This window comes from Colobus angolensis, unplaced genomic scaffold, assembly GCF_000951035.1.
Source record: "Colobus angolensis palliatus isolate OR3802 unplaced genomic scaffold, Cang.pa_1.0 Scaffold46, whole genome shotgun sequence".
Taxonomy (NCBI): domain Eukaryota; kingdom Metazoa; phylum Chordata; class Mammalia; order Primates; family Cercopithecidae; genus Colobus; species Colobus angolensis.
In genome coordinates this window covers 8811137-8838379 of record NW_012118043.1, presented here as the reverse complement: position 1 = coordinate 8838379, position 27243 = coordinate 8811137, and the positions used below count along the sequence as shown (strand labels likewise).

The window sequence follows — 27243 nt, the reverse complement described above, 5'->3', positions numbered from 1 at the left end:
ACTGGGTATATACCCAAAGGAATATAAACCATTCTACTATAAAAACACATGCACATGTATGTTTATTGCAGCACTATTTATAATAGCAAAGATGTGGAACCAACCCAAATGCCCATCAATGATAGACTGGATAAAGAAAATGTGGCACATATACACCATGGAATACTATGCAGCCATAAAAAGGAATGGGATCATGTCCTTTGCAGGAACATGGATGAAGCTGGAAGCCATCATCCTCGGCAAACTAACACAGGAACCAAAAACCAAACACCACATGTTCTCACTCATAAGTGGGAGCTGAACAATGAGAACACATGGACACAGGGAGGGGAAAAACACACACTGGGGCCTGTTAGGGGTTAGGGGGATGAGGGGAGAGAACCCAGATGATGGGTCAACAGGTGCAGCAAACCACCATGGCACATGTATACCTATGTAACAAACCTGCACATGTATCCTGGAACTTAAAGTAAAATAAATTTTTTTAAATGAAATAAATTTTTAAAATGAGGATAAAAAGCCTGCCTGTTGGTTGAAATAAAAGTAAGATAGACTCTGTCCATGGAAACAGTGGTAGAATCATTCCTGAATTATTCCAACAACAGTTTTCAACCTAATTGGTCAATCTATGCCCACCAGCAGAAACCAGTGTCACTTATGGCTGTCCCCTTCCCTCCTTTTAGAACTGGCCTTGTAACTCAACTCAAGGGATACACAGCCATCAACACTCCTTCACTGTAAATTATGTAACTGTTGCTTACCCTCTTCTTTTAGGCTTTCTGGCTCATGCTTCACTCTCTAGAAACACTGATCACAGAACCTAAAGTAAGGTGTGCAGTGAAGGGAAGTGTTGCCTCCGTTCAAATTATGGGTAGTTCTTCCCTATTTGCTTTCTGTGTTTGCTGGGAATAATGCTGTGGGAGCGGTGGCTGGGTGCACCCAAGATAACAAAATGTCCAGGCACAGAGGCTGGTTTCCTGGAGAACCTGTAAAGAGCTATAAAGGTTAAAGATTGGAGTATGTATGTGTGTGTGTGTGTGTGTGTTTCAGGGCCTTGAGGTCCAGATTTTGGAGAGTCTCATTAAAATGTCCCTGGAGGGCCAGGTGCAGTGGCTCACGCCTGCAATCCCGGCACTTCGGGAGGCCGAGGCAGGCAGATCATTTGAAGTCAGGAGTTCGAGACCAGCCTGACCAACATGGTGAAACTCTGTCTCTACTAAAATACAAAAATTAGCTGGGTGTGGTGGCAGGTGCCTGTAATCTCAGCTAGTCAAGAAGCTGAGGCAGGAGAATTTCTTGAATCCAGGACGTGGAGGTTGCACTGAGCCAAGATCACGCCACTGCACTCCAGCGTGGGTGGCAGAGTGAGACTCCCTCTCAAAAAAAATAAATAAATAAAATTTTAAAAAATCTCTGGAGGCTGGGCACAGTGGGTCACGCCTGTAACCCCAGCACTTTGGGAAGCCAAGATAAACAGATCACTTGAGCTCAGGAATTTGAGCCCAGCATGGGCAACACGGTGAAACCCTGTCTCTACTAAAAATACAATAATTAGCTGGGTGTGGTGGTATGCACGTGTAGTTCCAGATACTCTGCAGGCTGAGGCATGAGAATTGCTTGAACCCAGGAGGCAGAAGTTGCCGTGACCCTGATGACACCACTGCACTCCAGTCTGGGCAACAGAGCAAGACTCCATCTCAAAAAAAAAAAAAAAAAAAGGCTCTGGATTCAGAGGCCAGACATACCTGACCCCCACATCCATCAACCAATTCTCTAGCAAAATTTAGTTGTATAGACAAAACACAACACCTGATGTCTTCAGCCAGGTCTCTCTACTGTGATTATACAATTCCTAATATTTTGACCAATTCTAGTGAAAACTTTCCTGCAAAATGTAGAAGATAGTGTATGAGATCTGAAAAGGCTCTGGAGTGTTCTAGTTTAGATCTCACATGTTGTGGATGAAGAACCTGTGACCTACAAGGGCTTAGGAGTTTGCCCCCAACATGCCCAGCACATGGCAAGTTAGGGGCAGCGTCAGGAGCAGATCCTAAGCCTCTTGGTGACCAGGCGAAGGACTTCAGTCCAGCTAGCCCTGGCCCCTCCTCTGGCCTTTGTGGGACCTTCTGTACCAGCCACAGAGTCCTCACGTGGTTGTTGTGGCACCAGTGAAAGCATGAGATGGAAATCAGTGGGATCCCTGGCTTCCTCTCATCCCAGTTCCAGTGCTTGTGGACCAAGAGCATAGCTCTAGGATTTGGTTTCGTGTTGTCAAAAGTGGGGACAACTTTGCCTGCCCCTGCGGCTCCATATGGAAATAGAGAAAGAACGCTGGACTGGAAGCTGAGGTGGGAGCCCCACCCCTGCCCGTTTTTAGAGTATCTGTGGTTCCAGGCACGGGGACAAGTCCCTTAACTTATCTGTACTTTTCTTGACTCACAACCGAAAAAATGGGGATAATAGTACCTACCCTACCCATCTCTGTAAGATCAAAATGGAAAGATGTAAGTGAAAAGTCGTTTATGAGTTGTGAAGAGAAAATGTGAAAAATCTGGTTTAAGACAGGGCACGGTGGGTGCTTCCCAGGGCCATCTTAAGCAAGGTCAGCCAAAGTGGTCTGCAGTCACGTTCCCAGTGGTGGGGATACGTCAGCCTCTTCTCCAGAAGACGGCACTCTCGGAGGAACCAGAGCTGGAGGGAGGCCGGTCTGGCCCGGAGCAGGGAGTCCTTCTGCGCCCTGGCACGGCTCTGCGCCGAACCCACCCGGCATGCGCAGCGAGGACAAGTGCCTCTTGGGCCCGCTTCTCTAACAAATGTAAAAATAATGCCCTTGAACCAGGAGTGAAACTGAGCTATCTAAGGAAAACACTGTGAGCAAATACTGAGAGCCTAGGGAAACCATCTGATTAGAAGAGCTCCCCTCAGGAGCGCGTTAGCTGCACGCCTTCGGCAGCAGGAGGGCGGCAGCTTCTCGCAGCGGCAGGGCGGGCGGCCGGGATCATGTCCACCACCACATGCCAAGTGGTGGCGTTCCTCCTGTCCATCCTGGGGCTGGCGGGCTGCATCGCGGCCACCGGGATGGACATGTGGAGCACCCAGGACCTGTACGACAACCCCGTCACCTCCGTGTTCCAGTACGAAGGGCTCTGGAGGAGCTGCGTGAGGCAGAGCTCAGGGTTCACCGAGTGCAGGCCCTATTTCACCATCCTGGGCCTTCCAGGTAGGCACCGCACACCCCGGGGCAGGGCCAGGTGAGCCAGGTGAGCGCAGGGAAGGGGGCGTTTGTGCTGAGCCCCACTCCCGCCTCTGGGTGAGGACCCTGGCAGCTCTGGCTCAGAATAAAAGGTGTGAATAAAAGGAGAAGCTGGCTCGCGTCAAATAGGGCAACAGTCACACAGGAGAAAATCGGAGGATTAATACTGAAGGTGACGGAATCGCTAGTAAGGAGGCAGGCCTCAAGAGGAATGGGTCTACTGTAAGGGTATGTTCATGATACCTGGAGTAAACTCGTGTTTCTCAAGGAGAAAATAAATTGTGTGCATGACATGCATGTGGCTTGCTCCTGCCTGCACATACATGGCAGCAGGGAAGCAGGATGCTGAGTATTTTGTTATATCTGGAAAAGTTTATTGAGAGCTAATTTCATTTTCTTTCCATTTCAATTAAATTTTTCAAAGTTGGAGTTTCTGTGGGTACTAAAAAGAATGTTGCCACTAAATTATAAATATTCTTTCTCTGCATTTGTATTCAGAATATCTGGTATACTGTCCTAAAAATCAATGTATATCAAAATATAATTATAGAATTATAATTATATTATGCCAAAATATAAATATAATTACAAATATGACATCCTTTCACCCCTAAAGATGATATAAATTAAACCCCTGCTTTTAATACAGATAATTACTTCAAATATGCATCATAGCAACTTTGCATTCTGAATAATATGGGAGCTCTATTTGTATTTTTTAAATGCAAACAAGAAAATAATAGATCAAGCTAATTAGTGGCTCTAAGGGGTGGCCAAGATGTGAGTGTGATGGAGAAAGGAGAACAATGTTAAGTTTTGCCTCTCTGAAACAAATGCCTTTTATAAACAAGTGGATGGAAATAAATTTGCAAGAAATTGTGAAGAGGCTGCAGAGCCCTTGAAACTGAATTGAATTGTGAAAAGCAATTCAACTAATCCAAGTTCATTTTCAGAAAGAAATAGAAGATGGGTGTCAGAGTAGAAGAACCGGATTATTTATTCCGTTTTTTGGAAGCTACTCATTGCAGGACCAATAGGATCACTGACTCTGTGGAAAGACCTGCTTAGGGAAGCAAGGGAGGTAGAACCTGGCCAGAAAAAAGAGAACCAGACTGAGGAGGGATTATGCTGTAGTGGGAGGGGAGAGGTGAAACTCAGGAAATGCGACACGGAGTGTTGAGTTGCTAATTATGTCTAATTTTAACTATCATATAAAGAAAAAGATTGTCCTCATATTCAAAATTAAGGCATGATATCTTATGACTTCATGTTCAATAACCTCTCCCCAGGGCCCTACTACATATTATCAATCTCTTGCTCACTCTGTATCACAGTCTCCATACATGGGGCTCCCGAATATTCCCACTCTCCTAAATGGGCAAACCCCATTGCCTCCACTGTGACTTGTCACTCCTATTCCATCAACAGATCCTATCTCCATGACACCCTCTTAGAATAGGTCCACCTCTGTCCCTTGACAGAACAAGATTCTCCTCCCTGCTTTCCTGCTAAGGTCAAACTCTCTTGCTAAGGTCAACCTCCCCAGCAGGGCTCTGAAGGCCTCATGCCACCTGTCTGGGATCATGCCCTGTTGGTCATCCCCTCTCCTCCTTGCCTCTTTCATCTCTTCTCCTCACTTATGTATATGGCCTCCTTTCCGGGGAAATCTGTTGATCCTGATCATTGTCAAGTTCTGTCTCTCTCCTGGGTCACTGACAAACCAAATTAAAAGACTAAATTTTTCCACTACCTCTCACCCTTAACCTTTCTCAGTGTGGTTTCTATCCTTCATCTCTTTAGAATGTTTGCTTTTTTGACCATAGCAGAGGATGAAGAGGAGTCTTTCAGTCACTAACTCCTAGTTCTCAGTTCTCATCTCCTTAGACATTTCAAAACCCAACCAACTTCCGTGGTTCCCCATTCCCAGCTTAATTAGGTACACACATAACAGCCTGACACCAAACCTTCCTAATCCCTCACCTAACTTCCCTGGCGGTCCCTTACTTCCCCTTCCTGTTTCTTCTGTCCTTTCAGTATACCCTGGACTTGGTCCTGGACACCCATTGCTCCTGCTCCCCTGAATTCCCCCCTCCACCACCCCAACTGTCCTCTCACAAATCTTCCCCCACACCTCCTCAAGCCTCCAAATTGAATAAAAATTCCACAAGTCTCTGTACCAAACCCAGAGCATTCTCATAGCATTGAGCATATTCGCTCCTCGTGACACTGCTCTCAAATCTGAGAAGCATTTATTGCATACCTACAAAGAGTACACAACACAAAACTGGCCTTGTCGGCACCATAAATTCCAGCGGAGGGGACAGGCATGTGCATGAATATCAAAGCAAAGGCAACACATGGCATGGGGCTTTGACACAGATGTTTGGAGCACCAGAAAGAAAGTGGTTATTCAGTAGGAAGAGTCAGGAGTGGGGGAAATCAGGACAGTTTCAGTAAGGGAGTTCTGTTTGAGTTGGAACTTTAGCTTATTAACTTGCTTATTTTTACATTTGTCTCATTCAGCTTCTATGTGGCGGTTCCCTTCAGCTAGATAAGAATTATTTCCCCAGTTCCCAGAAAAGGGCCTGGTAGAGTGAGTATTCAGCAAAGGATTGATAAACTAAGTTGAATTAAATAGTACGAATAGTTCATTTTAAGTGTTTATGCAAGCCATTGAACTAAAAACAGGTTAAGGTCTTCCCCAAAAAAGGACAGTAAATCATTTTTGTACTACAAACTTTTTGTTATTATGGCTCCATATATACAAAAGGACCTGGTCCTCCTCCTGCCTGGAACAGATTCATTTGTTCGTCCAATCATGTATTTAACAAATATCTCTCGCATGCCTGCTGTGTTGCAGAGGCTAGAGTTCAGAGACTCTATTAGTCAGAGTAGTTAAGGTCTGCTGCTGCAACAAACAAACCTAAACATCTCAATGGCTTAACACAACAAAAGTTTACTTCCTGCCCACATAAAGTCCACTGTAGGAAGAGCAGCCTCCTTGCAGCTACATTATTCAAAGTTGCTGGGGCAAGAGAAGAAAGGCTTGAAGGAGGCACAACAGTTCTTAACTGCTTCAATCTGAAAGTAACACATGTCACTCACAGTGCATTGGCCAGAACTAGCCATATGGCCCCAGGAGCTGGGAGATGTAGGAGCACATAGCTATTTGGTGAGCACCTACTGTCTCTACCACAGGGAGCATTTGAATAGTAACTGCCTGGGCTGCAACACATCAACTACACTTATTTCAGTTCTGCCAGACAGATAATTCCCTGAACATCAAATAGTCAAAACCAATGAGATTGCAGAAGAAGATATACCATTAATTTATATTCAAACAAATATGATTGAATTATATGTGTAAACTATCATCTGATATAAGATAATATATAGTGTGTAATTCAGAGCTAGACATTTTGGTGAGGATGGCCTGGAATCAGGAAAGAGGAGGAGTTTGAGGTAAATTTCTACAATGTAAAAATTCCCTAGCATTTAATAACAGAGGAATGTAAATATGGCCATGGCGGGGGGGTGCGGGTAAAAGCACATTTTTTTCAAAAAGCAAAGAAGAAGAAAGGAACAGTGGATGAGGGAGAGAGGAAGGGAAGGTGAGAAAGAAGAAAGTAGAGAGGGAGAGAGGAAGAGAGGTGGGAGAATTGGTGATGCTAGGTACTTCTATTCCATGTCAGGCCAGACAAAGACTTCTTAGAGAGGGAACCCAGCTGCCACTCATGGAAATCTGAGATGTTTGACACCCACAAAAGGAGAGGTCCTTGGCTCTCTGAGAAGGATTTTAGGGAAGCTGGAAGAAATGACTTCCTCAAATCCTATCTGGAGGACAGCAAATGTGAATGTCAGGGCCAGTAGCAATGCATTGTGGGCTCTTGGAAACTGTTGGTCACAAGATCATCTGTTGGTAATTTCTGTCGGTGGTAAGATTGTGGCCAGAGGACTCTGATATGCCTGTCTTTCATCTCCCACAAAACGCAGCATGGCCCACAACAAGCATAGGGGGTTGGGGAAGTAGGAAGTGGGTGCTGCTTTGTGTCCTGTCTCCTAGTTGTGCTGTGAAAAGTCAAGCTGTGCTGAACCACCATGGGAACTGGGGGACAGTTCCCAGCAGCCACCACAGAAGTGTACCCCAGTTCTGCCTATCTGAGTTGAGGGAAGAGGATTTCACCAAAAGCCAGAAAAAACTACTTCTTGGGATTGAGTTTGCAGAAAAGGAGGTACTTTAAATCACTGAAAATCTGTGGCCTTCAAGAAGAGTGTGGCCTTAAAAGCAGACAGTCCCCATGCAGCAGGAGTGGCTATGCTACAAATTGGCACCCCAAATATAAATATCTATTAGATGACTTAGATAAGGAATGGGCAGGAGCTGGGAGTGGTGGCTTACACCTGTAATCCCAGCACTTTGGGAGGCCAAGGTGGGAGGATTGCTTGAGGCCAGGAGTTCAAGACCAGCCTGGGCAACAAAATGAGATCCCATCTCTACAGTAAGTTTAAAATTTTTAAAAACTAGCTGGAAACAGTGGTATATGCCTGTAATCCCAGCTATTCGGGAGACTGTGGCAGGAAAATCACTGGAGCTGGAGTTAGAAGTTGCAGTTAACTGTGATCATGCCACTGTACTCCATCTTGGGCAACAAAGTGAAACTTCATCCATCTCTAAAAATAAAATATTTGAAGAGTGTAAGAATGGGCAGGAAGCTTAACAGGAGGAAAAGGCTCGAAAGAAACTCAAAAGCTAAAGGCAACAATGCAAGGAGATAAAACAGCCCAAGAGGACATTTGTGGGGCTCCTAAAGGAGCTGGAAGGAATAACAACCAGCCAGGACCTAATGCCTAACTTCCCATCAGAAACAGCTGTGTAAAGTATTTTCTTGCGCTTGACGAGGAACCTGGGAAAGACAGACCTGAAGCAGAGGAGCTGGATGAAATGCCTAGAGGGAGAAATGTAAGTTTGCAATGATTCTCCCAGAGAGTTTAATTTTGACCTAGAACCCAGAAAAGTATCACTTTTTAGCACGGAAGTAAGCCTTAAAGTATTTACAGAAAGGCAAAAGGCAGATACCTATAATACTTTGGTTAATAATCATAATTATCACTGGGCACAGTGGCTTGCACCTGTAATCCTAGCAATGCAGGAGGCTGAGACAGAAGGATCATCACTTGAACCCAGGAACCAAGGCCACAGTGATCATGCCGCTGCACTCCAGCATGGGCAACAGAGCAAGATCCCACCTCAAAAAATAAATATAAATAAATAATGATAATAATCATTATCAGTTATTAAATTCTTCCTAAGCACAATCTCTGTTCTTGCAAAATCTCACTTAACTTTTCATTCATCTGACAAAAATGTATCATGTCTCTTTGGAACTTACAGCTGTAGAAGAATGTAATTCAATGCAACAGGCTGTATTGTGTAAACTAAAGATAGATTAATGAAGTAAATGGTGGTGGTAGCAGGACTGCATACTTGTATGTTACCAGCTCTATATAACTGATAGCTCAAGATTCAATCTCGTTGTATTCCACACAGTAGATACAGCATGCAGTGCTCTGAGGACAGTGCCAGAAATAAAATAACTACTATTTATTGAGCTGCATATTGGCTCTTCAGCTTAATCTTTATAAAAATCAGGAAAATGTGTATTAGTTTTAGGTTTAAAAAGTTGGAAACTGAGGCTGGGGGTGAGGAAAGGACATGCCCAAGTCCTTGTGGATAGAAGATGGCAGAAACAGGATGTGAACATAAGGCAAAGACTTCCAAGTCTGCATCCTTTTCCCCTGCCCAGAACCTGTTTCTAAATGCAGGAATGGGCTGCCTTTAGAATTGAAAAGCTTGGTCTAGGCTTGAGCACAATAAGCGCAGAGGGTATATGGGCGTTGATCCATTTGTAACAATATCATCAATGATGTGAAATTAGGAGTATGAATTAAGTTTAAAACATGGATGACTTGCGTCCCATTCACACTTGCCTTCCCTGGAAACAGTGGAAAGGACGAGTAAAGGGCCAACAATGAGCAGAATGGAAAGAGGGCAAAGATATGGCAAACTCATGTCCCTGGCTCCGTAATGTCCCTGGCTTGACATCACAGTCAAGTAATGCTTTTTCTAAAGTGTTTGCAAACATTTTGACTAAATTTGGTAAAGTGGTAAGCCTTACAGTTAGAGGGAAGTGAGCTGGAATCAAGGGCACAGCTTGGCCACCTACATCTCTGGACCTCACTTTCCCCATTTGTGAAATGCCTCACAGTAAGACATTTATATGAAAGTGCTGGGCCGGGCACGGTGGCTCACTCCTGTAATCCCAGCACTTTGGGAGGCCAAGGCGGGTGGATCACCTAAGGTCAGGAGTTCGAGACCAGCCTGATCAATATGGTGAAACCCTGTCTCTACTAAAAATATGAACAAATTAGCCAGGCATGGTGGTGTGCACCTGTAGTCCCAGCTACTCGAGAAGCTGAGACAGGAGAATTGTTCGAACCCAGGAGGCAGAGGTTGCAGTGGGCTGAGATCACCCCACTGCACTCCAGCCTGGCTGACAGCAAGACTCTGTCTTAAAAAAAAAACAAAAACAAACAAAAAAACAAAGAAAGTGCCCTGTGACCCATTTACAAGATCTAGCTCTTGGCATCCCTAAATCATCACTGCTGTGTCTACATCACTCAGGGCTCTCAAACACTTAGGACATTTGATCTTCTAGGCTTTTTTCCTCCAAACTCAAAAACATTTTGTGAATTCAAATATCCAAAGGCAAGATCACTTAAGGCCCTGTGTTCTCCCTTCCCATCCCCATCCTACCCATGTTCTTACACTTCACTATATCTCAGCCCCTCTGCAGGCACTGAGGGCCTTGATTTTTTTTTATATGACTATCTACATTTTCCCCTTTCTGCTTCAGTGTGTAAAACAACAGCCACTGGAGAGTCACAGATTTCCTATCAACCTATAAATCATATTTACACACACAGGAGTGAAGTTTTAAACCAGACCACATTTAATCCAGAGAACAGTTTCACAAAACCTTCACAAAATCTAAATCAAAAATCCATAAGGGAAAAAAAATGAGACTTCTCATAAGTATCCTTCTTAAAGGAGCTTGTCTGTTTATTTCTTGCTATTGGCTGAATGGTTTCACTGGTTGTGAAAACAGTTTGTCTCTCCCCATTTGCCAGTAGAAGAAACCAGCCCTAGAAGGTGAAGTGATTATAAGTTAGTTATAAAGTTGGGGAGTCTATTGGTTTTCAGTAAAGCTGCCTTCTCTCTCTTCAAAAGAGAAAGATATTTCAGCATCAGCATGCCTCTTCAAATACGTGGACAAACATCTAAAAGTTACACATTATTGTATATGATGAAGACACCACAGGGAGCTGAGAACAGGTCTACACAGCTCAAGAGAACCTGCAGCCTAGGTAAATGAGGCTGCTTGCCCTGATTTCTCAATGAGAAAAGCTAGGAACCAGAATGCCTGCTCAGCTTGCGGCTGTGGTGGTCCCCATTTAGATGGCAGGGGCAGCTACCACAAAGCGTCATGCCCTAGGATGGCCTAGTCAGTGGTGCAGCATCATTTCTTGGTGGGGAGACGCATCATCAGAGTTGTAGCTGGATCTCACCTTAAAGGATGTCTTAGACAGTTCCTGCTGCTGTAACAAGATTACCTTAGACTGGGGAATGTATAAACCACAGAAATTTATTCTCACAGTTCTGGAGGCTGGGAAGTCCAAGATCAAGGTGTCAGCAGATTCCATCTGGTAAGGGTTCATGCTCTTCAAAGATAGTGCCTTTTGCTGTGTCCTCATATGGCAGAAGGGACAGAAGGGCAAAAGAGACGAACAGGCTCCCTCAAGGCCTTTTATAAGGGCACTAATGTCATTCCTGAGGGTACCTCCTACAGACCTCACCTCGCAGTAGTATTGCACTGGGGATTACATTTCAATATATAAATTTTGGAGGGAAAGACACATTCAAATCACAGCAGAGGTGAAGAGGAAGGTCAGTGAAGATAGAAGCCCACCTATGCCACCTCTCCTATCAGCTAGCTCCCCTGCTCATTGAGGGTCTTGTGTTCATTTTTCCTGATCTTCCCCACTACTTAGGTGCTGCTAGGTCCAGGCCTTTCTTTTCTTCCTCTTTTCAAATTTTCTTCCCCTCTTGCCCATAGCAATTCACACACATGGCTGTTTCAAATCCTCAACCATATTTTATCATCATGTGAGAGGATTCACGTTTGTATACAGTTAGTACAAGTCAAAGCTATGTGGAGTTGCCAAGGGATACTTGTTTTTAGGGAAGGAGAGGAAACTGATATTTATTGAGCCAGCCTGGCTTAGGTTTATGCCAAGTAGCATCTGATCCTCACATATCTATGCAAGAGATATCTTTGACTCCCTCCAGAACTGAGGACTTGTTTTCATTGAGCTTAAATGACTTACCTAATAACACTCACCTGTGTCACATTGTGCTATCGAATTTTACAAGGTACTAAGGACTTCTGTGTTGATTCCCTGGAATCTCTAGAGAATCTAGAGATTCTTATTCTCATCTTATTCTCAAGAGCCTTTCTTCTGGGGTCTGGCCTCAGACTACCATCTTCTGAGCTCCCCTCCTTTGGGCTCCTCCATTAGCCCTCTTGTCTCCAGTCTAGGACCAAGCTATGCCTGAAGGTATGGCTCCTCCCATCCCCCTACTCCACCAGGGCCCCAGTCTAGGCCTTTGGCTGCTGGTGAACTGCTGTCCCATCATCCTCACTCCCACTTCCACTTAGTGAGTGCCAGCCCCTGAGAACCCTCCTTCAGCCCAGCTCTCCACTCTGAGTACCTCTGCTGAGCCCTTCTTGAAAGCTGTTGTCTCGCATTATTCCTTGAAATTTTGTTATTGAATAATTAAATGAAAATCTCTGGGGGTGAGAACAAACATTAATATTTCTTTAAAAGCTCCCCCAGAAGATGCTCAGGTGCAGCCTGTGTTGAAAAAACCATACCCGAGAGCACCTCACCTGTCAGTTCACAGCTACTTGGGGAATTAAGGTGTTTTGCAACAGGGAGGGAACACTGAGTTCCCACTTTTCTGTTTGCTTCTTTCAGCCCTGAATCCTGCCCACCCTTCAGGTCTGATAACACTTCATTGTTCACTGGGAAGAATGCTGTAGTCACACTTTTGGTGCAGGGAATCAGGCTTTAGAGCCTGTTGACTCACCTGTTATCAGCTGATAAGCCTCTTGATCAGAATATCAAGTAAGAGACAAAACGGCTAAAAGAGAAACCTACCTGCTACCTGCTTTGTGGCAGTTTTCTCTGTTTACTTATCTATAGAGAAGATTAGGATCCCAGAGGGTAGGACCGTGCAGGTGGAGGGGAAGGTGAGTTTACCACCATGAATCTCCATGGTCATTACTAGACATAGGAGGTTTCTAGCCATAAGCAGTGGAGCCAATTTCCTCCCACTTACTGGCCCCTGCCCCCAAGACAGTTGCCAGTGGGACCAAGACTGATGATCGTTGTTTGTAGAATTCTCTTCCCAGCAGAGAAGCAAAGTTAAAATCAGAAGTTTCTTTAGGGAGAAGAGAATCAGAATCAAGTATATAGAGATCAATGGGATAGAACTAGAATAGGTGGACACTGTCATTCATACTTCAGACAGATATCTGGTGAGAAGGCTGCTAGGGCCTCTGTTCCTCAGACATTGCAGGAGGCACTTGAACAAGTTCTACATTATCTAACTCTCCTTTTTCAAAATTTCTCATTGATTGCCGATTTTTCTGGCATGACAAATTGCTTTATCATACAAACACACCTTAGAGTGAATATGCTGACAGCTCCACTGATGTTTGACTCAGATGCCCATGATGTTGGCTGTTGTAGGAGAGGGAAATCTTCCCAAGGTGACTGGAGAGAGTCCTCTCCCAGGACTGCTGGAGGAGATGGGAATGCTGTCATCTTGAGAGTCACATTTATAAATAATCTACCAGGCCAGGTTATTCCCTAAGACGATTTGGAGAGTGTTTTCTTCCACATTCTTAGCATCCATTTCGGAGCATGATTGTTTATGGTTGAGTCTCCAAATTTGGAGGATACATTTTGTAAGAGTTTACAGATCCTTGTACCTGATGGAAGGCAGGACCTGTTTTTCCAGAATAAGGTGCCTCAAAACAATGTGCTGTGATGGAAAAATAATGATTTTGAGGCAGTTTTGGATCTGACTCCCAGTTCTGCCTCCTTTCCCTTGATGTGTGTCCTTGGGCAAGTTACCTCACCTGAGTCTCCATTTCTTCAACCATAAAATGGGTGATAATTATATTATCTGCATCGTAGGGTTTTTTTTCCCCATGGATTACATTTTTTAATGTCTGAAAATTCCTTACTAGCTTTCACTCAAAAGTAGCAACTGTCTGTGAAAACTAGGGCAGGACAGAACTTTCTGTTTTGTTCACAGTTTCCTCTGAGCCTTTTGCCTATAGCCCTATAGGCAGATTCCCTCAGTATCTCCTTCAAAGAGAAAAAAACTGATAAGCATTTCTCCTGTTTCTTTTCCATTTCCAAATTTCAATTTTGCCTGGGTATTATTAACTGGTCTCACTGAGGGTAGGAATGACACCTCCTTTGAGTGTACCCCACAATCCCCTTCTAGTTAAAACTTGGCAAGGTCTCCATCTGCATTTCTAGCTGGCTCCTGACTTGCTCCCTTGGGTCCACGTGACAGGGGGAGCCTCATGAGGGTTTTGCTTCTCCTTTTTAAAAAATTCCTTCCTGGAAAACTACCCACCAGGATGCTAAAGGTGGCTATCTCCAAGAGTTGGAATAGCAGGTTATTGTTTTTTATTTCCTGTTTATACTTTTCTATACATCCTGAAATTTTTATATTGAGGAGTTATTGTTTATATAACTAGGAAAAAAATCAGCAATTTCCCAAAAAAGAAAAATGATGCCCTTTACCTCTTCTCTGATACCACACTGTGGAATGCAATGTCTTTGCAGCTGTAAGACTTGGTGTGAGAGGTCCCCTCACATCTGCAAGGGGCTTCAGCAGCACTCTGGTCATGACTTTGAACCTGGAGGGCTGGAAACTCTCCAAAAACAATAAGGCTTTAAAGGTTAGCATGTCTAGACACTGATGAAACCATCTTTCATAAGTTAGAAACACTTAATTTCAAGTAACAGAACCCCAACCTGAATTAGTTCAAACAAGTAGGGATTTAAATAATAATAATAATAATAGTAATGGTGCTGGGATAGCACCTGAAACCTAAGGAAAGAATGTATGTGGACCATAGGAAAAGCTGGAGTCAGGAGCTCAAACACTGACTGTCAGGGCTCTCTACCTTCCTATTGGGTTTGGTCTGCTTACCATTATACAGCAGCTCACCACCTGAAGGAAACCATGGACTCCCAGGACAGCATCTTATACTTTCAGCCCCTGGAGAGAGACTGGCCAGATGCTCTCTGTGTCCAGCACAGACATTCTGTATAAGTGTCTCATCTGCCTGGTTTGACTCAGATGCCCATGCTGGATTAATTTGCCTTGGTCAAGGCACCGGGTATAAAGTCAGGGCCTGAAAGATCAAGGTCAGTATCACTACTCAAAGTAGGGCCTGTGTACCAAGCGGGCGCACAAACTATGTGTTACCCACCTGAACAGTTCTGGTACCAAAATCGAGAATAAATATTTCTAAACATTTATAACAATTTGACATGTCTGTGACACTCAAGCAGGTGATTTTGTATTTTGTCAGGATGTCAATTTGTGACAGATTGGAAATTTAAATTTTTAAGTAGTTTGAAAAACACTGATGTAAGACATGGCAACTCCTTCAAAAATCATGGACTTAGGAAAAAAGGGGATATACTGGAGGGATAAAATAATTGGTGTCTAGCACATAAGTATCTCCACACAGTTTTGCAGTTCAGCTCCACCCTACCAACCCACACTAGGGGCCTTGCCTACTGGAACACATGAAGGACTAATTTGTCTTACTTGTTAAATTATTTATACTTGTAATAGACATGCTTAGTGACTGTCATTCCCCACTTTGGCATAAGCTCCATGACAACAGAGACCATGTCTGATCTGTTGTTAACTACTGTCATCCCATGGCCAGTCAGGAGGGCTCAGTAAACAATGGTTGCGATGAGTCACAGCAATTTAAGGATGCACTAGAAACAACTTTGGATATATCTGGAGGTAAGGACACTGCAGAAGAGTCCCTGAAGGGCCTGTACCTACGACTGATTCCTAGAAAGGGAACTGCTGATAAACTGGTCCAGTTGAAAGGCCTAATATTGTTATATTGATCTTTTTATATATATCTGAAACCTACAGCTCACCATAATCTTAGAAGTTCCTTTTGGAAAGGGACAAAGTTGAGTATCCTTGGTATATCACTTAGCAACCTTGGCCTCATCATATGCTATAAATGAATTCTTGGTTTCCTAAAGTGGACACAACTATGTAAAACTTTTATCACATACGGAAGCACAAGAGAAGAAAAATATTTGGGTTAGAAGTCACAGCTATAAGCTCTATCAGTAATTCGAACTCTCACCTTAGACAAACTATTTTCCCTTTCCGGATCCCAGATTATCAAGCTTTAAAAATGAGGAAGCTAGGGGGCCGGGCACGGTGGCTCAAGCCTGTAATCCCAGCACTTTGGGGGGCCGAGACGGGCGGATCACGAGGTCAGGAGATCGAGACCATCCTGGCTAACATGGTGAAACCCCGTCTCTACTAAAAAATACAAAAAAACTAGCCGGGCGAGGTGGCGGGCGCCTGTAGCCCTAGCTACTCGGGAGGCTGAGGCAGGAGAATGGCGTGAACCCAAAAGGTGGAGCTTGCAGTGAGCTGAGATCCGGCCACTGCACTCCAGTTTGGGCAACAGAGCGAGACTCCGTCTCAAAAAAAAAAAAAAAAAAAAATGAGGAAGCTGAAATAGGTACAATCCAAGGACCTCCCCAGTTCCAACCATCCATAATTCTCTGATTCTGTAGACATCTGAGTGCATGTCCTTCATCAGTCAGAGAATTGTAAGTGATGTATTTTGTATTTCCCACAATTCCACATCCTTTGACAATGGCAAGGTTCACAGTTTATGGACTTTGCTGTCTCTCAGAGGTTTAGTGCAGGTTAGTTGTGGTTGCTTTGTTTTATTAAACCAGAGCCGAATCAAGCGTGCTGAGCTGGTCTGATTTGTCTGCTGTGTCTTGCCCCTTGTCCCACAGCCATGCTGCAAGCAGTGCGAGCCCTGATGATCGTAGGCATCGTCCTGGGTGCCATTGGCCTCCTAGTATCCATCTTTGCCCTGAAATGCATCCGCATTGGCAGCATGGAGGACTCTGCCAAAGCCAACATGACACTGACCTCTGGGATCATGTTCATTGTCTCAGGTAAACACAGAGCCTGGAGTTCCCACTTCTGGAATGTCAAAGCAAAATCATTCTGGTAGAGAAAACATGACTCCTCCCCACTCCTGAATGTGGTTCAGAACTTTTCATACTGAGATTCATGATCTGAGTGTGGAGGCCCAATTGCGTATCATGAGTACTAAGGTCCGTCTTAGCTGCCACTCCAACCCCAATAGAAGAGGTTCTTAGCTGGATGCAGTAGTTCATGTCTATAATGTCAGCACTTTGAGAGGCCAAGACAGGAGGATCACTTGAGTCCAGGAGTTCAAGACCAGCCTAGGCAGCATTGTGACACCCCATGTTGATTAAAAGAAATGGTTTTTTATTAAAAAAAAAAAAAAAACTTAGCTTTTGGATCTTAAATTCAGCTGGAAAAAAAAGGTTCTCAACCCTAAAAGAGTCATGTGACTTGATCTCTAAAAGGCATTTTTTTGGCAAGGCTTTAGAAAGTGATTTTAAGGGACGATATCTTGACATTACCAAAGAAACAGACCAAAAATATTTGGACTATTGAGCCTTGGTCCCAAGATGCATGAAAAATTTCTTTCTGTACACACACATATCCTTCCACAATTAGCGAGATAAAACATTCTAAGCACCTATCACAATGTTTAGCACATAGCGAGAATTCAGTAATCAATGCTTGGTTATAAGGATACAATATTCTGCAGCCTACTCATCTAAACTCATCTAGGCATAACCTGCCTCAGAAACATTGTAATCCCTTGAAACTAACTCTGGAGATTTCTTTTTCTTTGCCCACAGGTCTTTGTGCAATTGCTGGAGTGTCTGTGTTTGCCAACATGCTGGTGACTAACTTCTGGATGTCCACAGCCAACATGTACAGCGGCATGGGTGGGATGGTGCAGACTATTCAGACCAGGTAACCTCCTAATCTAGGTCTCGTCATTCACCATGATGAATATTGTTATAAGAATCTGATTAAACACATGCGCCTAATGTGACTGTCAGTGCCTGAAATACCAAAAATTTATCAGAGACAACCATGCCGTATCATAAATCAACAATCACCTGTAAATTCATAAACTTCATTTCAGTGAAATATCCTTGGTGATATGACTTGAGGCTGATCTGACATTTGCATTGAAATACGGTGACAGTTCATAGTATTTATCTAACACTCTTACACAAGCCCCATTGTGGGGGCAATGAAACAGGCACTATTAACCCAGGCAAGTAAATGAACATCAACTTACATCTACAGTCCATAACTGGGACCTGGCTAGGAACAGGTAAACGTTTGAATAGAAATCAGCAAGGTGCAGTATGGGTGAGAAAAGTGATGTTCCTTTCTGGTATAAGCTGCCTCTTTCTCTCATTCATTAATTCATTTATTCTACAAATGTATTGATCACCTGCTGTAAGCTAAGACATGTTCAGAGTGCTGGAGATACAAAATCCCCACTCTCACAGGGGGTACGGTCTGGCAGAGGGAGATGAAACCCCACTACAATTTGGTGTCTGAAGGAGAGTAGAACTTTTAAAAGACGGAAAAACAATACCAATGCCCATATTCATTTAGTCACTTTAAACGGATATATCTCATAGCAAGAAGCTGGAGCAAATTCCTGAAAAAGAAAGATCTTGTTCTTGGGAAGAAATCTAAATATTAGACCTCAGTGACCTGTCATCTCTGGATGCATGCACTTGGCATTTTTTCCAGCCACACTAACATGAGGTACAGACGGAGAGTGAGGGTGTGATAAATCCATTACCCTCTGGCTCCCTGGAACTCCAATCCCCATTCATTTTTCTGCTTTATTTCAAGAATGTAAAGGAAGTGATCCCCAAAAACTCCCCCAATCCTACTCTATGTTCCTCTCATGGTCTCTTAGTTACAGGTGCAACTTAGAAGTAGGTTGACCAACTCACGCCAGTCTGCCTGGGACTTTCCCAGGTTTAGCACTGCAAGTTCCACATTCTGGGAAACTCCTCCATCATGGGCAAACCAGAATGATTGCTCAGGCTACTTAGAACAGCCCACCTTTCCAAGAGCATTTGGGTACCTGGGGTCATTGCGCTTGCCCAGAGGAGCCATCTACCAGCCACTTTGCACTTAGCACTAACACCTGCCATCACTCTCTCACACCATCTCCCTAGCACCGGCCCCTGTCTTGTGGGCAGGAAGCTTCAGTCCTGGAATTAAGACTATAGAAGGCCTCCTGAACTTCTCCCTCTGTGGATGGGCAGCTGTCTTTCCCTTTCTTTTGTCTTCTCATTTTCTCCACCCAGAAGTCTTACAAGACAGCCCAGCTGCCAAGAAAGACCTTGGCAGTCACCTTGATGGAGCTTTGGTTCCCGTGCCCCACTTGGTCCTGGGACCCCCCTCCTTCTCCTGTTCCCCAACTCTATTATTGCCATGTTGTATGTAACAATGGCCGAGCCTAAGCCCCAGACTAGAGCTGCAAACTGCCTGCCCTCACACTGTACACAGTCTGCAAGGTATTTTGTATAAAACATTTCATTTTACAATCTAAACCAATCACCAACTTTTAAAAATTAGAAGGGTTAGTCCAGGAGCGGTGGCTCACGCCTGTAATCCCGGCACTTTGGGAGGATGAGGTGGGCAGAACACAAGGTCAGGAGTTAGAGACCAGCCTGGTCAATATGGTAAAACCCCGTCTCTACTGAAAATGCAAAATTAGCTGGGCGTGGTGGTGGGCACCTGTAGTCCCAGCTACTTGGGAGACTGAGGCAGGAGAATCGCTTGAACCTGGGAGGCAGAGGTTGCAGTGAGCCGAGATCACGCCACTGCACTCCGGCCTGGACAACAGAGCAAGACTTTGTCTCAAAAAAAAAAAAAAAAATTAGAAGGGTTAAGGACTGGGTTCCTCAGAAACAGATCCTGAGAAGAGGATTCCAGTGCCAGAGTTCATTAAGAAAAGGGAGATGGGTTAGTGGGTGAGGGAAGCAGGGCCAGGAAGGAAGGGAATCCAAGCACGGGCGTGATTTCAGGTGAAGCCCTGGGACTCAGCCTGATCCTGAGGAGAGCTGTGCAGTGCAAATTAGATGCCAGAGTTGTCTCGACCCCAAACTAAAGAGCTGAGCTTTCATACCTTGGTGCCAGTCAGTCCCTGTGGGCAGAGTGGCTTCAGTGGCTAAACCAAAGCTAGATTTCCAGAGGTAGCCACAGGGGCCAGCAGGTAAAAGCAAAGGAATACACAAGCAGGGGAAGAGACCCACAGAAACGGTTAAATGGTAGAGCACCACTAGGGCCTACGACAAGGAGACTTCACCCCCCACACACATACACATACTCTGTTTTTCCAGCTTTGTGTAAAAAATCAGAAGATCTGGCAGCATTGCCCTGGGCCCTCATTCTCATATGACCTCCATCTCTGCAGCAGAGAGGCAGCTGCCCTTCTGGCTAGGACTCATTCTGTCCAGTTTACCACAATCCCCACTCCGCCTGAATAGCCCAACTCATGCTTATAGGGATTTTTTCCATATATTACAGTTGAGAAAACAAAATTATGTTCTTCTATGTCGCTCACTTCACTCATTTAAGTTTCTTGCCTGTCCCAGGTAAGTATTTAGGTTTGCTAACCTTGACCCAGAGTATCTAAGTTGAGGAAAAGGACTTCGTCCCTCATGCCCAGAAGATTCATTAACAATGAGCGCTTTGAAGGCAAAGTGACCTGAATTTGAATCCTGACAATATCGTGTCCTTCCTGGGTCATTGGAGAAGTTCCTTAGCCTCGCTGAGCTTCAGTCTCTTCGTCTGTAAAATGCGAGTGACAGATACTATCACAGTGGTTGTTGGGAAAATTAAACAAGACAGTGGTAAAAAGCACTTATCACTGTATCAGTAAGGGCTTAATACATGGTAGCAATTGTTGTTATCACTATTAGCATTAAGCAATCACTCAACCATCCATAGGGGTATCAAGCACAGGGGCTCTGTCTGTGTCGGGGCCCACGGACCAGGGCTGTCACCAGGAAATCACCTAGGGACCATCCTAGGAAGCGCCCCAGGAAAAGATCTGCTGTTCAGTCCCCAGCCACACCGGGTAGGATGACGGGGCAGGGCTCTTCGTGCCAAGGCAGAAGCCCTTAAACCAAATTTCTGTCTTTTTCCCAGTCCAAGGAAATAAAAATAGCCTATAGGTAAATTTTCTCCCAGAACTTTTTCAAGGACTGAACTCAGTCAACCAGTTTTGCTCTACATATTAATACTATACTTCGTCATGAAGCTTACATTGTTTACTTTAATCCTGCTAAATGTGTGTGCTTTTTTTTTTGAGACTGTTGCCCAGGCTGGAGTGCAATAGCGCCATCTCGGCTCACTGCAACCTCTGCCTCCTGGGTTCAAGCAGTTCTCCTGCCTCAACTTCCCAAGTAGCTGGGATTACAGGCACCTGCCACCATGCCCAGCTAATTTTTGTATTTTTAGTAGAGACAGGGTTTCACCATGCTGGCCAGGTAGGTTTCGAACTCCCAACCTCAGGCGATCTGCCTGCCTCGGCCTCCCAAAGTGTTGGGATTACAGGCGTGAGCCACCACACCCAGCTAATGTGTGTGCTTTTAAAGCACATCTAAAGTATTGTATTTTCTTAGGTTGCAGAGGTCTGCACACATATTACTTGTCTTCCTGTTGTTGGTATAATGTTCTTAGCTTGTGTCGTAGACTTTAAACATATTAGTAATTCATAGAGTTCTACAAACAGTCCCTGTGCTCTTTGGGGAATGCAAAGGGAAACTTCCAGGGAGAGGCACTCCTTTTCCATGCTGAGCTCTCCTTTTCTGCAGAGCTCGTGGAGCTGGAAATCAAGTTATCCACTGGCATTAAAAGGTGCACTGACATCCTAACAGTTTTTGGTCACTTGAAGAAGGATACTGCTCTCCACCATCCAAAAACGTCCATTTGAGATCACAATTATTTTATTCTCAGGAGATTTTGTTCTCAATCCTGATCCGACGTAACTGAGTCCCACTGGAGGCAGACCCCCTAGGCGAAGGGCACCAGCTTTGGAGTCAGACCACCCCAAGTTAGAATTCTCTTGTGAGCTGGAACAGAAGCACCATGAGCACAGCGTCTCTGTCTACCTTGTTCGCCCAGTGTCCCAGTACCAGGGTAGGGCTCTGCACATTGTAGGAGCTCAATAAAGACTTGTTGAACAAATAAGTAAAGACATCAATAAAAGAAGGGATAGTCACTTCAACTTAGTTCCTTCTGAAGGTAATAGCTCTGCCTGCATGGATGGTTGTAAGGGTTATTTGAGATAAGTTAAGATGACTGCTTATTGGCCCATACTGAGAACTCAAGGAACTAAAATTCCTTCAGAAATAATAATTTGAGATTGATTTTTTTTTGGTCAGAGTCTCGATCTGTTGCCCAGGCTGGAGTGCAATGGCACAATCTCAGCTCACTGCAACCTCCACCTCCCAGGTTCAAGCAGTTCTCATACCTTAGCCTGCTGAGTAGCTGGGATGAGAGATGTGCACCACCACACCCAGCTAATTTTTGTATTTTCAGTAGAGACAGGGTTTCACCATGTTGGCCAGGCTGCTCTTGAACTCCCAACCTCAGCTGAACCTTGGCCTCCCAAAGTGCTAGGATTACAGGCGTGAACCACTGTGTCCAGTCAAGATTGATTTTATATCTCTCAAATTTCTCTTGCCAAACCTTCAAGACACTTTCTTTTGCCAGTAGAGAGGAGAAGATTTCTTGAGATGTTTCACAGAGATAAGATTTATAATATTATGGTTGAGTGATGCTGGAATCCCCTGCTGTTTTGCACCCTAGCTTTAGTCCCAATTCTACTCTCCAGGGTACCTGATCAGTTGGCTGTGACCCACAGGAGTGTGTGTTCAGGGGCATGGGCAGGGATGGATGTGGAATCCAAAAGTGGGGACAGAAAGAACAGGCACAGCCAGGTGCAGTGGGCGGAGCCTGGAGAGTTGAGTCAACCATATTGACAGCCACCATCTCCCACCCAGGTACACATTTGGTGCGGCTCTGTTCGTGGGCTGGGTCGCTGGAGGCCTCACACTAGTTGGGGGTGTGATGATGTGCATTGCCTGCCGGGGCCTGGCACCAGAAGAAACCAAGTGAGTCTCCCTGTTCCGCTGCAACCAGACGTTTTATTTGTTCAGGGTCTATTTTAACGTATAACTTGCAGCCAAAAAAAAAAAAAAAAATTAATCTAGGTATATGGAAGAACTTTATTTGACTTAAGGATTATTGAACCTTCTCTTTTAGGGGGAACCTAAAGGACAGAATGGGAATATTTCAGCCTAGATTGATTTAAATGTGACCCTATTTGAAAGAAAAATCCATCCCTCTTGGTTCCTTCTGAGATTGTTTTGTAACTCCATGGTTCTCAACTAGGAGCAATTTGCCCCCCAGGGGATATTTGGCAACATGTGAAGACATTTTTAATTGTTACAGTTTTGGGAGGGTGGGGAAGTGATACTGGCCTCTGGCAGGTAGAGGCCAGGGATGCTACTAAACACCCTGCAGCACACAGAACTGTCCCACAGCAAAGCAGCATCTGTTCCAAGCCGCCAACAGTGCCGCTGCTGAGAAACTCTGCGGTAACTCCCCCACATTGAACTGTGTGGGGAGAGCTGGATTCCAGTGTGCTTCTGCTGCTGACCAGCCCTGTGACCTCCAGCAGGTTATTTGCTCTCTGTGTGCCTCTATCACCTCATCCATGAAATGAGCAGCTTGAGGCAATGGGCTGAACGTAGGTACCTTCCAGCTCACAAATTCTATGATCCTTTGATGCAAAATGTTCCCCTGGACATTGTTTCTGGTTCAACTCTATTTTTATTGATTAACAGAGGGAACTCATTAGTTACTGAGGATTTGGGGATACCTCTCTCCACCATCCAAAAATGTCCATTTGGAATCACAGTTATTTTATTCTCAGGAGATTTTGTTCTTGGCTCAGCAAAGCTCTAAAGTGCAAGAACTTCTGTTCCACTGCAGAGGCAGAAAAACCAGCGTACCAAAAACCAGGGTTACTGACTATCCTGGTTTGCCCCGGACTGATGGGTTTCCAGGGACACTGTACTTTCAGTGCCAAGACTGAGACAGTTTAGGGTAAATAGGAGGTTGGTCCTCCTGACAAAGACATCTACAATCTTGGAATGTTTATTTTTCTTTCAGCTACAAAGCCGTTTCTTATCATGCCTCGGGCCACAGTGTTGCCTACAAGCCTGGAGGCTTCAAGGCCAGCACTGGCTTTGGGTCCAACACCAAAAACAAGAAGATATACGATGGGGGTGCCCACACAGAGGACGAGGTACAATCTTATCCTTCCAAGCACGACTACGTGTAATGTTCCAAGACCTCTCAGCACGGGCAGAGGAAACTCCCAGAGAGCTCACCCAAAAAACAAGGAGATTCCATCTTGACTTCTTATTGCTTTTGACTCACAGTTGGAAGTTAGAAAAGCCTTGATTTCATCTTTGGAGAGGCCAAGTGGTCTTAGCCTCCTGTCTCTGTCTCTAAATATTCCATCATAAAACAGCTGAGGTATCATTTATGAATTAGAGGCTATAGCTCACATTTTCAATCCTCTATTTCTTTTTTTAAATATAACTTTCTACTCTGATGAGAGAATGTGGTTTTAATCTCTGTCTCACATTTTAATGATTTAGACAGACTCCCCCCTCTTCCGCCTAGTTAATAAACCCATTGATGATCTAGTTCCCAGCTTATCCCCAAGGAAACTTCTGAAAGGAAAAAGAGTAGATCGAAAGACATTATTTTCTGCTGTTTGACTTTTGCCTCCCCACCCCTAACTTGGCTACTAATAAACACTTACTGAAGAAGAAACAATAAGAGCAAGATATTTGCAATCTCTCCAGCCCATGATCTGGGTTTTCTTATGCTGTGATCTTAAACATTACCAAACCAAAGTGATCTTCAGTTTGAGGCAACCAAGCCTTTCTACTGCTGTTGGCATCTTATTATTCCAGCAAGACCATTCTAGGAGTTTCCTGAGCTCTCCACTGGAGTCCTCTTTCTGTCGTGGGTCAGAAATTGTCCCTAGATGAATGAGAAAAAATCTTTTTAATCTAAGTCCTAAATATAGTTAAAATAAATAATGTTTTAGTAAAATGATACACTATCTCTATGCATTAGCCTCACCCCTACATGTGGATAGAAGGAAATGAAAAAATAATTGCTTTGACATTGTCTATATGGTACTTTGTAAAGTCACGCTTAAGTACAAATTCCATGAAAAGTTCACTGATCCGAATTCTCTCCCTTTGAGGTTTCTATGGCTCTGATTATACATGATAATAAGTGTAAGCTATGTAAAAACTAAATATTGTCTGGGCGCAATGGTTCATGCCTGTAATCCCAGCACTTTGGGAGGCTGAGGAGGAAGGATCACTTGAGCCCAGAAGTTCAAGACCAGCCTGGACAATGTGGAGAAACCCTGTCTCTACAAAATACAGAGAAAAAATCGGCCAGTCATGGTGGCATACACCTGTAGTCCCAGCATCCCAGGAGGCTGAGATGAGAGGATCACTTGAGCCTGGGAGGCTGGGGCTGCAGTGAACCGTGATCAGACCACTGCACTCCAGCCAGGTGACATAGTGAGATCCTGTCTAAAAAATAAAAAATAAATAATGGAATACAGCAAGTCCTAGGAAGTAGGTTAAAACCAATTCTTTAAAAAAAAAAAAAAGTTGAGCCTCAATTAAATATTATGTTTCCAAGTGACACATATCCACATTTGCATGGTTACAAGCCACTGCCAGTTGGCAGTAGCACTTTCCTGGCACTGTGGTCGGTTTTGCTTTGTTTTGCTTTGTTTAGACATGGGGTCTTACTTTCCAGGCTGGCCTCAAACTCCTGCACTCAAGCAGTTCTCCTACCCTGGCCTCCCAAGTAGCTGGGACCACAGGCGTGTGCCATCAAAACTGGTCAGTTTTGTTACTGAGAGCTGTTCCTTTCTCTGAATTCACCTACAGTGGTTGGACTGTCAGATGTTTGGGCAAAACTGAAAGTTCTTTGCAACCACACACCTTCCCTGAGCTTACATCACTGCCCTTTTGAGCAGAAAGTCTAAATTCCTTGCAGGACATTAGAATTCCATCCCAGTTCCAAAGCCAGACAGACCCCCTAGGAAACTGAGGTAAGAGCAGTCTCTAAAAACTACCCAGAGCAGCATTGGTGCAGGGGAACTTGGCCATTAGGTTACTATTTGAGAGTAAAGTCCTCACATCAATAGTACATACGAAAGTGACCTCCAAGGGGATTGGTGAATACTCATAAGGGTCTTCAGGCTGAATAGACTATGTCTGGAGAAAGAACGGATTATGCCCCATTAAATAATAACAAGTTGTGTTCATCAAGAGTCAGAGCAGTGAGCTCAGAGGCCCTTCTCACTGAGACAGCAACATTTAGACCAAACCAGAGGAGGTATTTGTGGAACTCACTGCCTTCAGTTTGGGTAAAGGATGAGCAGACAAGTCAACTAAAGAAAAAAGAAAAGCAAGGAGGAGGGTTGGGCAATCTAGAGCATGGGGATTGTTAAGTGCTCTCTGGATTTGAGTTGAAGAGCATCCATTTGAGCTGAAGGCCACGGGGCACAATGAGCTCTCCCTCCTACCACCAGAAAATCCCTGGGGGTCAGGTCTCAGGCAGTGCGATGTGGCTCAGCTGGGTTTTTAATAAGCACATTCTCCATCCAACACTTAATTGTTTGAAAGCCTCCATATAGTTAGATCGTGCTTTGTAATTTTGTTGTTGTTGCTCTATCTTATTGTATATGCATTGAGTGTTAACCTGAATGTTTTGTTACTTAAATATTAAAAACACTGTTGTCCTACAATTGAATAGCGTCTGCTCTGTTTTCATAAGTTTTGGGAAGTGGAGGTGGGAAGTCCCAGCACCTCAATGCCGGATGCGTCTTCATGGGAGTTTTTCTGCTTTCAGAATCCGTTTCTGCACAGTAGCAGCCTAGCTACCTAGAGGACAGCTAGGTGTTGGTCCAGACCAGTTTGTGGTTTCTGCAAGTTTGGAAGCCTTAATGAAAACGAGTTCCCAGAGCAACCAGGCATGCAGCATGGGGTCCAAGGATCCAGTTTAGCCTGTCTGACCCTAAGCGCACCAGCCCGAAGTGTCTAACGTCATTGGCCTGTTTGTGGGCCAGTAAAACAAGAGAGCCAATGCCTGCCCTCTTGATGCTGCCAAGGATTGGGTTGACCAGCTCAATAAACTGAGGCAGTATCAAGCTACAAAAACAGCATAAGCTATACAGTCAGAACAGCCCAACGTCAAATCCAAGTCATACTACTTCCCAGCTATGTTAGCTTGAGCAAAGCCCTTCAGCTTTCTGCGTCTCCGTTTCCTTATCTGTAAAATAGGGATGATAAGGATAATGGAATAATACAAGTAAAGGACCCACTTAAGTGACAGAAAACCAAGCAGCACAACTTTAAGACAAAGAGGGCAATGTTTATGTAACTGGGATATCTGAGGCCAGGGTTGGCTTCAGACACAGCTGAATCAAGGGTTATGATTAAGACTCTAGTTTTCTCTGCCCATATCTCAGTTCTGCTTTCTTCTCTGTTGGTTTGCTTCTCAAGAAGATTGT

The 27243-nt window shown here is 44.4% G+C and overlaps 1 protein-coding gene across 2 annotated transcripts in view; it reads left to right on the top strand.

Moving 5' to 3' along the window:
* The window catches only part of CLDN18 (claudin 18), a 35481-nt gene extending 9003 nt beyond the window's left edge, over positions 1-26478 (top strand). The window contains exons 1-5 of one of the 2 annotated variants that reach the window (XM_011958153.1): positions 2781-3220; positions 16478-16642; positions 17426-17543; positions 22622-22732; positions 23796-26478. In XM_011958153.1, the coding sequence (XP_011813543.1) occupies positions 3001-3220; positions 16478-16642; positions 17426-17543; positions 22622-22732; positions 23796-23967 (786 nt within the window). In that variant the 5' untranslated portion in view covers positions 2781-3000 and the 3' untranslated portion in view covers positions 23968-26478. Of the gene's footprint in view, positions 1-2780; positions 3221-16477; positions 16643-17425; positions 17544-22621; positions 22733-23795 lie in introns of those variants that run through there. The other variant, XM_011958154.1, reaches the window with a different exon arrangement.
* The last annotated feature ends 765 nt before the right edge of the window (positions 26479-27243 follow it).